At 40.2% G+C, this 12313-nt stretch overlaps 1 protein-coding gene across 1 annotated transcript in view; it reads left to right on the forward strand.

Moving 5' to 3' along the window:
• LAMA2 (laminin, alpha 2) overlaps nt 1-10410 on the forward strand; it is a gene marked incomplete at its 5' end in the record, with an annotated part of 294647 nt that extends 284237 nt beyond the window's left edge. Inside the window, 5 exon segments of the mRNA XM_009319128.1 lie at nt 2397-2552; nt 6097-6250; nt 6611-6741; nt 7371-7593; nt 10148-10410. Coding sequence (XP_009317403.1) covers nt 2397-2552; nt 6097-6250; nt 6611-6741; nt 7371-7593; nt 10148-10305 — 822 coding nt within the window.
• Between the last annotated feature and the right edge of the window lie 1903 nt (nt 10411-12313).

Raw genomic sequence — 12313 nt, forward strand, 5'->3', positions numbered from 1 at the left:
GAGTTTGTCCAGGAGCTCCTTGTTCATCCATGCAGGCCTCCTAGTGTTTTTGCCTGACCTCCTCTTTGTTGGGACGCATCGCTCCTGAGCTTGAAGGAGGTGATCCTTGAATATTACGCAGCTTTCTTGGGCCCCTCTTCCCTCCAGGGCTTTGTCCCATGGCACTCTACCAAGCCGATCCCTGAAGAGGCCAAAGTCTGCTCGCCTGAAGTCCAGGGTAGTGAGCTTGCTGTGCGTCCTCCTCAGTACCCTAAGGATCTTGAATGCCACCATTTCGTGGTCACTGCAGCCCAGGCTGCCCTTGAGCTTCGCATTCCCCATCAGCCCCTCCTTGTTGGTGAGAACAAGGTCCAGCATAGCACTGCTCCTCGTTGGCTCCTCTACCACTTGGAGAAGGAAGTTATCATCAAATAATATTTATATATAATTTATATACAATGCCTGTGGCTTTCGGATGGTAAGGGAAGGAATAATATCACAACCATAAGGTTTAGTATTTACTGGGCCAAGGACAACAGACATGTAGTATATTCATTAGGTAACATGCTTGAAGGCACCAATAAAGACAGAGAAGAAAAGGATACATGTAACTATGTATTCAAGTTATATACGCTATAAGAGACATTAAATTTCGGACAGGTATTTGGAAAGTCACCATCCACATCTCTATCACCAAATGAGAAAAAATCTAATTGCATTTTCTGTTACACTTGAGTTGCTCTTACAGAACCCTTTTTGCAGTCATCCTTAGTTCCCCTCTGCTTCATTCCCACCCTGTTCTGCAGGAATTTTATTTTCACTGGATTTTTATTCATGAACTTTTTGATTATAGCAAATGCTCTAAACCAAGGTATTTCATGAGGGGAAAAAATGGAGTTGTAGTCATTATTTATCTGTTTTACATAATGCCTAGGAGCACTGGCAGTAGACCAGGGGCCCTTTCTGCTAGTCCCTCTACAGATACAGAACAGATGTGTTTTGCTCTTTTAGCCATTTTCTCTATATTCTAAGAAAACTAACTGGAGCATGTATTTCTTAATGGAAGACTGTGCTCTTTGGGCATGCAGCTTGGCACTCTGCAAGACAGGGACCCTTGTTGTAGATCCCATTTTTGTAGGAGAGAATGGAGACAAAAATCCAAAGTCATAGTTCCCAAAAAGCACAAGAAAGTCCATTTTGGGAGGGGGAAAAAGGCAACCTCTTTAAGAAAAGACCACAGTCTTTGTTTTTTAAGAAAGCAGGGTCTTCTCCTTATAGTAACCCTTTTAGTGAGAACCTTTTCTCCATTTGAAATGGTGTAAGTTGAAACGTTTCCATCAGGCCTGCAGAAACTAGGGCACCGATCAAACCTTCCTGCCAGGCCTCGTTATAGTGCCACATCATGCTGCTGCTCTCTCTTTAGGTCCTCTGTAAGAGTGTCTATTCCCAGTTCCCATCTCACTCACCAAATCCTCCTTCTGCCCAAGGTGTAATTGTCCATCTCAAATTTATAGTTGTTTATAAACACCAAGCTCAGTCCCTCACCTTCAGGCCACCCCTTGTCAGTGTTCAGTCATTGCCACTGCATGACAGATGTGCTGCCACACTGAAGCAGAAGCAGCCATGTTAAAGAAAAGCCAAAGAAAAATGCTGTTTCTCTCTCTTTGCTACTCTGGTGAGCTAACTGCTGTGCTGTTTAGAAATCTGCTAATACGCATGTTGCATTTCACATTTTATCCCTTTTGATACAGAACCATTAGTATACTGACTTGTAAAGATTTCAGTATAAACCCTTGGAAAGAAATTGGCCTATGGTGATTGGGGTAGAATTTCCTCAACTCTTCAGCAATTGCACTTTCTCCATGTGATTCACAGCCCATTTGTCTGAACAGAAGCCATAATACCAACAGAACATAGTTGGTATTATATTTACTCTAGCATGAACTATGATCTGAGGCACGTCCAAACTAGTGGCATCATAAACTCAATATTGTCTGCAAACGTGCTGTAATAAAAATTTGCAACCGGTGCCATTAACATTCAGCATTTATTATTCCCAGTACTTAAAATTTCTATATGATTCCAGGAAAAGCAATATTGTGGCATGCCTAAGATAGTAACAATGAAGCTTTTTAAAGGAACCCCAAGTCCTTTCAGTAATTCTGATAAATAATAGTCATGATGCCTCCTGACCCAGAACTAATTAAAAGGCAGTCATATGTTTGCACAAAACCTTGCGCAGGAGCTCAGTTCCATGAACATTATCCATAGTTGCTGCCATGGTACTTCTACTAACCACTCCTACTACTCTCTCCCGTATTGTTATATATTTCGGCCTGTAAGGCTAGCTACAAGCTGGAAACGCTTTGTTGTCAGAAAACTATCTGTAATTGTATTGTATTTGTGTGTCTTTTTAGATAAAAGTCACTCGAACCAAGCAAGAAGGAACTCTTATAGTAGATGATGTTTCAAACAGGACTGTTAGCCCCAAGAAGGCCGATATATTGGATGTTGTAGGAATGCTGTATGTTGGAGGATTGCCCATTAACTACACAACTAGAAGAATTGGTCCGGTAAGCAAGTTTGTTTAAGTTATCTTACACTCCTTAAGTATGTCTTGATTGGTACCAATGTCTTCCCAGTTTTGTTTTGTTTTGCTTTTCCCTCAGGCTGCTCAAGAATATGGATAAAATGGACCTTACAGGAGGTACACTACATTCTTTCAGTGGAAAGATCTGACTCAAAATCCAGTTATGCAAAGAGCTAGAAATAGCAGAGTTAGTTACTGTTATGGAAAAGTAGAAAGGGCCATACACTTGTATCCACTTGGATCACTGCACAGCTAGAGTATAAGGTCCTGAATACTACTTGCCCTTTCTCTTGGCTGTAATTCATCTAGCAGTAAGTGCTGATAAACAGTGAAAGCGTCTCCTAAGAGAAGCAGTAGAAGCCAAAATTACCCTGGACAAAGTACTGCTGCTTACTGTAGTAATTGGGTTTGTGTTGTTTTTACTAACCTAGGAGAGAATGTATTTTTAAGTAAGGCCATGAAAACTCTGTTTTCGTCTTTCTGTTTCCAAATCAAATGTGCACATTTCAATTTATCACATTTTCAGTCTAAATGCCCAGCTTCCATGCTGACACAGAAGATATCTTGGCAAACAGAGAGCCCACAGAGGTGAATGTCATTTTGGCCTAAACCTTGTAAGATTAACTAGGAACACTGTATTCCTTCACCCAGGCCATTTACTGCATCTAACCGCACAACTCCACGTCAGTCATCTCACTTTCCTGCTGCCCTCCCAGCCCCCAAGATATGCCAATATCAGAATCAGAGAAAACCTCTTCCCTGCGTTATTTTACCTCTGCACAGAGGGGTCTTTCAAAGCAGAAGCCAGAACTTGAGTGAACTTAATTATTGCAAACAACAAATTAGGCATATAGTACAGCACAATGTGGACTAAAAACTGGAATATCAGTAGCAGCTACGTCTAGGCTCATTCTGGGTGGTTATACTGAATGGTAAAGAGGAGGCAAAAGCACAGAGCCTGGCAAGGAAACAAACCAAACTCTCAAAGAAACAGCACATGAATAAATACCATTCTAGTAAGATGATTATGGAATGGCGAATACTAGTATTTAGACAGGCAAGAGTCCACCAGTTCGGGTGGACAAAATGCAGAAAAGGAATTCCTGGATCCTGCTTAAACAAGTCACTATAATAACTCATGGATTGGGAATAAAGGAGAAGAGTAACCACTCTAAATCTGAGAGTCATGTTCCATAAAGAAAACTGACCTGTAAAATCGTATTTCTTAACAAATTTTGGATTGTGCAGAAAGACCAAATTGTGCAGAAAGACCAAATTGAGGCAAATCTACTGATCATTTGGTTTTACCAAATCAGATCTGAGGCACTGAAAAACAAAAGCAATACTTAACTACCCACAAAATATAATTCCTAATATTTTCAAATTATACTCTTTGAAATACATCTGCAATTTACAAATACTAATCTAAGGAGAAAGGTAACACTAAATCCTTAACTATTGCTCCTTGTCAGAAGTAATGGAGGGAACCCATGCAGATAAATGGCTCAGTCTGGCAATAATAGTCATGTCAGATCCTGACAGTCTTATGTGCTTTGGGATTTAAATGAAGCTGTGACTTCAAATGTCATTCACAGAAGGTAAAAACCAGTGCTTGCTTTTCAATCATTCTTAGTAATATACACCCCATGATGTATTAATAGAGTGTTGTGTTGTAGTCTTCATGTAAAGGCTCTGAAGCAAAGTAAGTTGAAAGCAGGTATTATCTTAGTCAGGGCTTTCTGCTAAACACACATCAACCTTTTTAGACACTAATCTAATACCTAACTGTAGGTGGGCTGGCTTCCTATTCAGTGCGGAAGACTGATACCTACTTATTTGGCCTCAGCAGATGTCACATCTTAAGCACTCAAAACTCTGCTTTCAGCAGAAGACGTTATATTGCCTGTTACCATGCTAAAGTATAACCAGATTTGCTTTTCCATAGGGAAAGTGAAATTTTAAAGTTAGAGAATGTTGTCAAGTTGCCTACAAATCTTGCATTTCTATGATTTATTCTCACAGTGAAGATGGCAAGATTTGTTTTCTTTTGTGGCGCTTTTCTTTTTTGGTAACAAAACTTGTTGATCTGGAGATGACTTTCACTTAGAAATTAGAAAAAGGTCTATTTATGAAGAAGCTGACAGAAAGCATTGCTCAGCTCAGAACTGAATTTATTCACTGATATTGCTCAAGTTCTCATGAAAACTTTGTACAGGTGTATTTAGCAGTAATAAGCCACATAATTCCACAGTACATCCAGCTTTGATTTACAAGGAAAGAAATCCTTTGGAAATTCTTTCAAGTTACTAGTCAGGATATTGTTAGAGGAGGTGGTATGCAGAGTCAAGACTTCCCTCTGTAGGTGTGCCTTTCTCCTTTCAGTATTTATACATATTCCTACACTGTATTTTATATGCCGATTTTTATTTTCCTCCTTCCTACTGCATTGCTTATGAATGTCTTCCTTTTCTTCCTAAAGTACGTTTATCATTTTTCTCTCTCCCAGTGATATCAGGGATAAATTTTCCTAACTCTAAGATCAAAAGCCTTTGCCTAAAGCTGAGAACCAAAATGCAGCTGCTGCACAACTTGAGAAAAAAGGGAGGGAGAGCTCTGGGGGTAGTTCACGGGGCGGGGGGAGATGCCAATGGCTCTCAGAGGTCCCACTGGGATGCACTGATCACACAGCTGAGCCCCGGGGCAACGCGGGGTGTAGCCTGGGCAGCCCCTCACTCCTGCCCCAGGCAGGATCTCACTTCACCGCCAGCTTAAGTCTGCACGTACCACCCGCTCGGAGTTGCAGTAATGTGCTCCCAGCACAGAAGCCAAACTGGAGTTGCAGTTTGCTACCCTGCACGGGAACCTCCATACACCCGCGCACATTCCCCATCTCCATCTGCCTCTCTGGTCAATAGAGTGGCCCTTGTCACTGTGGTCACCAGCCCTATATACGGTTATTATACGAAGAACTATGTACAGTCAACAACCTTTACGTAGGGGCGTTGTTCATTTTAGTAGCTGTGTACCTGCATTAGCTCTGTCTCACCACACAACATTAGGCCCACAGTAAAGTGATTAAAGGGGAAAGGAAAAAAAAAAAAGCCCTAGTAAAATTACCAGCAGCCCAGAGAACTATATGCAGTATCTTCATCTACTCGCAAACCCCATAACCTAGTCAATTAAAAAGGTAAAGTATAGGCCATTAAATTCCTGCATTGCTGATGTAATTTGCTATGTTTCATTATGCAGTGTATTATTTTATGTCCCCTCCATTAAGCCAAATAGATGTGACTCAGATCACATCCCTGAAAAGTAATGTAATTCATCCTCAGTGTAACTGAGATTAGATTCTAATTACAATCAGATATTAAGGATTAGCCATGTAAAATTCAAGTTTTATTCGGCTCCATAAATCCAGCAGAAAAGCAGAGGAAAGGTACTTTTTGATGACATACTTTAGGCCTTTATTCTGAGCATTTCAGCTTGCTTTGCACAGTTACACATTTTGTTTGAAATATTGACTGCAGGTCACCTATAGCATCGATGGCTGCATCAGAAGTTTTAAAATGACAGAATCACCTGTTGACCTGGATAATCCAACTTCCAGCTTCAATGTTGGAAAATGCTTTGTCACTGCACAGAAAGGAACATACTTCGATGGAACAGGCTTTGCCAAAACCGGTAATGAACAGCAATTCTCCTGATAGGCAAAGAGCAGAGAAAGAGGAGATGCTGCTTTCAAAAACTTCCAGTGCTCCCTAACTCCTTTTGACTGGAGGCAAAGTGAGACCAATACTTGAAACTCTCGCTGATCATTTTTAGTTATCTTGCCTAAGGATAGACTATATGACTTTCTAGCAAGGTCTCACACTAAGCACAGCCACCATAACAGTTACTTACATGATTTCACATGAAATGGAGTGCATTAATAATGCTGAGTTTGTTACCTTGCATTACTGGCAACACACTTTGTGTGATTATTAGGAATAATGTATTAAATGCTTTTCTTCATTTTATTACACTTCCCCTTTTCTCTCCAAGTTGGTGCATACAAAGTGGGAACAGACCTGCTCGTGGAATTCGAATTCCGTACAACACGAATGAACGGTGTTCTCCTAGGAGTCAGCAGCCAGAAAATGGATGGGCTTGGCATCGAATTAGTAGACGGAAAAGTGAGTAGCAAAGCATTTTTGGCTCTTTATAGGCACTGGTTTTATAAAGCACAGGTAGTTTAAATGCAAGCTTACTACACGAATCTCAAGGCATCTCAGTCAATATCAGGGCTCTCCTTTATGCAGCACTTGCCACTTCCCATACATCAAGAGCCTCTTACACTTTTACAAAGATATGTTAAAAGATTCTCTAACACTTGAGTTTCCTAAAACTGCAACATCAATTAGTGAGAATGTGAAAAGTTTTGAGGAAAGGCTTTGTCATTAATAATGCTAGTTTCTTGTGTATATCTTTTATTTTACAGTCTGGAAAACCAGTCAGTAATCTATCGCTATAAAGACCTGGGGGTGTGTGTGGGGGGGTGAAATACCCCAAAACTAAGACAAAAAAATTGAAAAATGACAACCTATACAACAATCTTGCGTATTTCCAGTAGTGTTTATCTCAGTGACATAACCCAGATCCCAGAGGGACAGCAATCCCCATAAAGTCTGATATTAAATTAAAGCTTTAGTGTGTGCAGTCAGAGCATGTTGACTTTAAATAAACAGAACAAAGAAAGAAAGAAACAAAAAAGAACTGTAGAACTGTTTTGAAAACTAGCTGACTTCCATGTCATGCTTTTCAGGTGATGTTTCACGTTGACAATGGTGCAGGCCGATTCTCTGCTATCTATGAGCCCGATGCACCAGGCAGCTTGTGTGATGGACAGTGGCACAAGGTTCTTGCAAACAAGATCAAACACCGTTTAGAGCTGACCGTGGATGACAGACAGGTGGATGGTAACAGCCCAAACAGGGCCTCAACCTCAGCAGACACTAACGACCCTGTCTTTGTCGGAGGATATCCTGGTGAGCATTTAACACACGAATGATGCTTTACTTGTGCTCTAGCAACACTGCCTTGGTAATATCTTAAATGCAATTAGGACTAGTATGCTAAAGATGATGGATAAGACTGTCCAAGCTTGTACCAGTTGGCATGGATGCTCATTTCTGCATCCAGATGCATTTCAGAACAAGAAGTTCTGCAGCACCCAGGGACTCTCACAGATCCCCGTGCCTGGTCTCAAAGGTAGGCACCGTCACAGAGGAGCAGGCAGACTTTCTGCCTTCTGCTGCCCACACACACAGCCTCCCTCTTAAAACTTTCTGTTTAGTAACAGCATAACAGTTATGTTTCAATAGTAACAGTATTTGGCAAATTTAAATTTAATGAAAGAATGGCAAATTTAACTAAAGAATGTATATATGCTCTTGGGGGGCCAGGGCACTGTGTGTGTAAATCGGCCTGTAAAACCCAAGGACCTGAGGAATGTGGGCAACAGCTTGCACAGAGAGGTGAGAGGACACCGTCTCTTTCTGATGAATGTCTTTGCTCGTGGTCTGGTGGTTTTTAAAGGAGAAACAAACAAACAAACAAACAAATTTGCTGTTCAGTATTCTGGAAGTCCTCGAGAGAACTTGCTTCTTGCAGAAGTAATTGAACAGGATCCAGAACTGGGCTGAGCTCTGCAGCTAGCTTCATCTTCCACTAAGCTGATAATGAATGCTAGTATTCATCTGTTCATAGACAATCAACAAGTTTATCTAATAGCAGTTTACTTTCTGAAAACACAGTTAAAATGTTTGCGAAGTGCCAATTTTCTTGCATTTATAATAAAGTATCCCTCTAGTTTGCAAACAAAAGAGCTAAGTATGTTTGCAGTATATGTCTGCTCTAGTGCATACAGAGGTCAATGGCAAGACACCTCTTGAGTTAATTCCTAAATGATTTTCTGGAAGTTGTTTTTCCCCCCTCTGTCTAATGTGTGATGCAGTGCATCCAAAAAGCCTCCTCTCCCAAGTTTCAGGACATTTTCAAAAATGTTCTTGATACTGAGATATGAGAGTTGTACTTCAGTCACAGTGAATAATTACTATTAATAAGGACCAACAACTTCGTGCCAGAAGGAAAATAGCTTTGTGGCAGCCTTTTTATAATAAAACAGGATTCTAGCACAGAGGCTAGTACTAAAGAAACACTGCGGATGGAGTTACCATCTCATTCTGGACTGTACATCAAGAGGAACTTAGCAAGAGAAACAAATGGAAGTAACACTGCAATCCGTACAAAAAAAGCCTACGTGTACATCACGTTGAAGGGATATTCCTGAGTTCAGCCACATGGCAAGTTATGAAATGATTTAATAAACCTACATGCACATTTAAACACCTCACACTTCTCTTGCTGTCTAGTCTAGCTCATCCAAGATCTGTTTTAACATTCCCAATACCTAGACAGCCTCATCACAAATTTAAAACACAGTATCACGGGATTTTGTAAAATTAGTAAGCATTTGTATTTTCCAGTCCTCTGGAGGCTTCTGGCTGCATAAACAGTGCAAAACAGTTGTAAAACAGCTAGAATTAGCTGGTGGAGAATTTCCTATGCAGAGAAACTTTTCACCAGCAGAGCGTGAGCAAGGATATAAGTTCCTGGCTACCCATAAAAGCCATTACTCATCTCCTACTACCACTCTTCCCTGTGCAAGGAGGGACAGATGGATTCAACCATCTCATCCTCTGTGAAACAGCATAATGCTATGGCCAGTCAGTCCTCTACAGGTGTAAAGTTATTTCTGCAACCCTTACTTTATCAGTCACATAGATTTGTATCAGAGTGCATCCCCGTAGCCACTTTTTCACTTGGAAGAACACTGAGAAACAAGTTGGGCCATGAATTTCAAGCAGTTGAGAGAAGTATTTCCAGCTTCCCAGTCAAACCAACTCTCACTTCTGTCATCTGGTCACACTAGAATAGTTCCCTCCTTCTTTAGCGGAAGACATGTACTCAAATCCCTGGCTTCACTATCAGCAAGAAAAAAAAAAAAAATCAGAATGCTTGAAAACTCTCAAAACCGTTCCTTAAATGACACCTGAAGTCCATACTGAGGAACTGGCTTTCTCATGATGTTAGGGCTAAGAACTGCATCCATTTTGGTCTTTTTTTTCCTCTGTGGATAAGTAGCTTGAGAAGCTGGAGATCTGCAGGATGAGCACGTATGCATCATACACCATTTGTAGGTAGCAAGCTGCCATTTTCCCATTTTCCTTAATTTCCTCTATGTCACATAACTGAGTTATATGGTTTACAGTGGTAGTTTAAATGTGTTCAGATTCTGCCACTGTCACGCCAGGACAGAAAAAGGAAAGAAGACTGGATTGTTACCACTAACGTAAGCATTTATCACATTCACTCATTTTGTTTGTAATTTTTTAAATAAAGAAGATAAGATATGCAGCAAATAAAACATATTCATATATTGCTGGGGACACCTATTCTCCTGCAGGACTCTCAGAGAACAAACTTAAGTATCAACTCAGACTGACATAATTCCTTTTGCCTTTTTTTTCCCTCCTTCAGATGGTGTGACCCAGTTTGGGCTGACCACTAATATCCGTTTTAAAGGATGTATTCGATTTCTGAAGCTCACCAAAGGTACTGCTAAGCCTCAAGAGATCAACTTCAGCAAAGCTTTGGAGCTGAAGGGTGTTCAACCGCTGTCATGCCCTGCAAACTAACTGTCATTCAACTGATATGGGTCTGTTTATATAAGCACCTCAGATTAAAAAAAGAAAAAAAATCTATATACACATTGCATTCATAATAAAATGTCTTTATGCAAGTATTTGAGTAGTGTTTGTGGTATATTCAAATGGCTATTTCAAGGTACCTCCCAAGAATGCAAGAACTAATCCTTTCCCCTCACCCCCTTCATTAAGGGAGTAGAACAGGCATTTTTCTCTCTCTCTTTCCTTATAGCTTGAAATGGAAATGTTTCATCATTCTTCTGATGGGTGAGACCACATATCGTGCAGGGTGTTCCTTTACTACGGAACTCAGAATCATAGAATCATAAAATATCTCAAGGTGGCAGGGACCCACAAGGATCATCAAGTCCAACTCCCTAAAATGCTCCCTAAATACTTTTGGTGAGGTAGATCTGTAAACTTGCATTCCTTTACCATTCTAAATACAGTGCACTCGTGTGCGTGCACACCTCTGTCTGTCATTAATTAACGGGCATATTACCTTGCTTAAATCAATCCCAAGAGCTTTTAGAAAATTTTTCTGACCATAATAATTCCCATGAAAATTTCACCGAGAAAGTCAAAATTTTATGTAGTCTACATGGCTGCTGTCATGCTATAGCCATGGAACCAAGTGCAGGAAAGGAAAATGTTACTGCTTGCTCGATTTATTTGGGATTATTGAGGAAAATAAGTTGCACCTAAAATCCCTGCTATATCATTTGAACAGCACTGGATTTTCACAGAGGTTATGTTGTTTGATGTTGGGAGATGTAGTCTGTAATGGAAGGAGTAGAACCAGGTTCTATCACTTACCTGGAAATACGGTTTTAAATGATCCTTAATAAATAAAGTTTGATACTGCCCCTCTCTCCAACGACACATGATATTGAAGTTACACATAGCAAAATTCACAAGTTCCTAAAGGAAGATGAAATCTGACACTACTGCATTGGGGCAGAATGGAGGTGAAGCAGGAGAATGCCAGAGATTATTAGCACAGCACATCGCTAATCTCTACTGTCATCTATTTAATTAAATCCTTAAGGTAAAAGCAGCTTCCAAAGTTAGACTCTACTGCTTCTGCTTGATGCTGTCAGTTTGTGAGGAATTTCTGAATGCAGAAGCCACTCCAGATCTTCCTTAAATAAAATTTAGAGTGCTCTGTGGATAGCAGTTTAAACATAGATGGGGAGAGGAAGGTTGCTTCCTAGATTCTCACTAAAAATGCCAAATCCTGGTGATTTTCCTCAGTGCTTTGTATGTTTCAGAGGACTACGAAATCATCACCGAAGTGTGGATTATCTTTTCTATGGGTTGTTTCAAATTGTTAAACTCTACTTTTGCAAAGGTTGTGCTTGGACATGCAGAGTATCTACTGTACAAATGTAAAAACAACGGGAAAAAACTAGCAGTAAGGTAGCACAACCACGCAATTAAAAGAAAAGGGGTTTTTAAATTTTTTTTCTGCCCACAGTGAGCCTTGAATACACTTTTTCAGAATTTCTGACATGACGAAAAAAAGGCTAGCTGCAAAATTTGTGCTGCCAGAGAGCCCTCCTGCAGGAGTGCTTTGTATTTTACAAAAGGCCTCTTTGGCATACAATGTTTCTCTAAACTGCATGGAAAAAAACACCTTTATACTGGGAAACTTCATTAAACAGATGGTAATAAATATGTATATTGCCGCTCTAACAATTTGGGGAGTCTAACATTTATCAAATACACCTGAAGAAAAACATCTTGCTGCAGTGAAGCCCTGAAGTAATTGACTTCAGCAAGTATGCTGGTTTTCACTTGCAACTGGCCCTTTAGTGTTAGCAGTTAATGGCTGTGCAATGTTACACACATTCAAAGTGCTAAGAATTAGTAAAGCATGCATTTGTCTCTGAAAAAGCCTAATTATGGGACGTGTACTGTCTTACTATAAATTCTACATTCTAGTGCTACTAACAAACACGCTGTAAAATATTCATGTGTTTCTATTTTATTCTTTTTA

This window comes from Pygoscelis adeliae, unplaced genomic scaffold, assembly GCF_000699105.1.
Source record: "Pygoscelis adeliae isolate BGI_AS28 unplaced genomic scaffold, ASM69910v1 Scaffold172, whole genome shotgun sequence".
NCBI lineage: Eukaryota > Metazoa > Chordata > Aves > Sphenisciformes > Spheniscidae > Pygoscelis > Pygoscelis adeliae.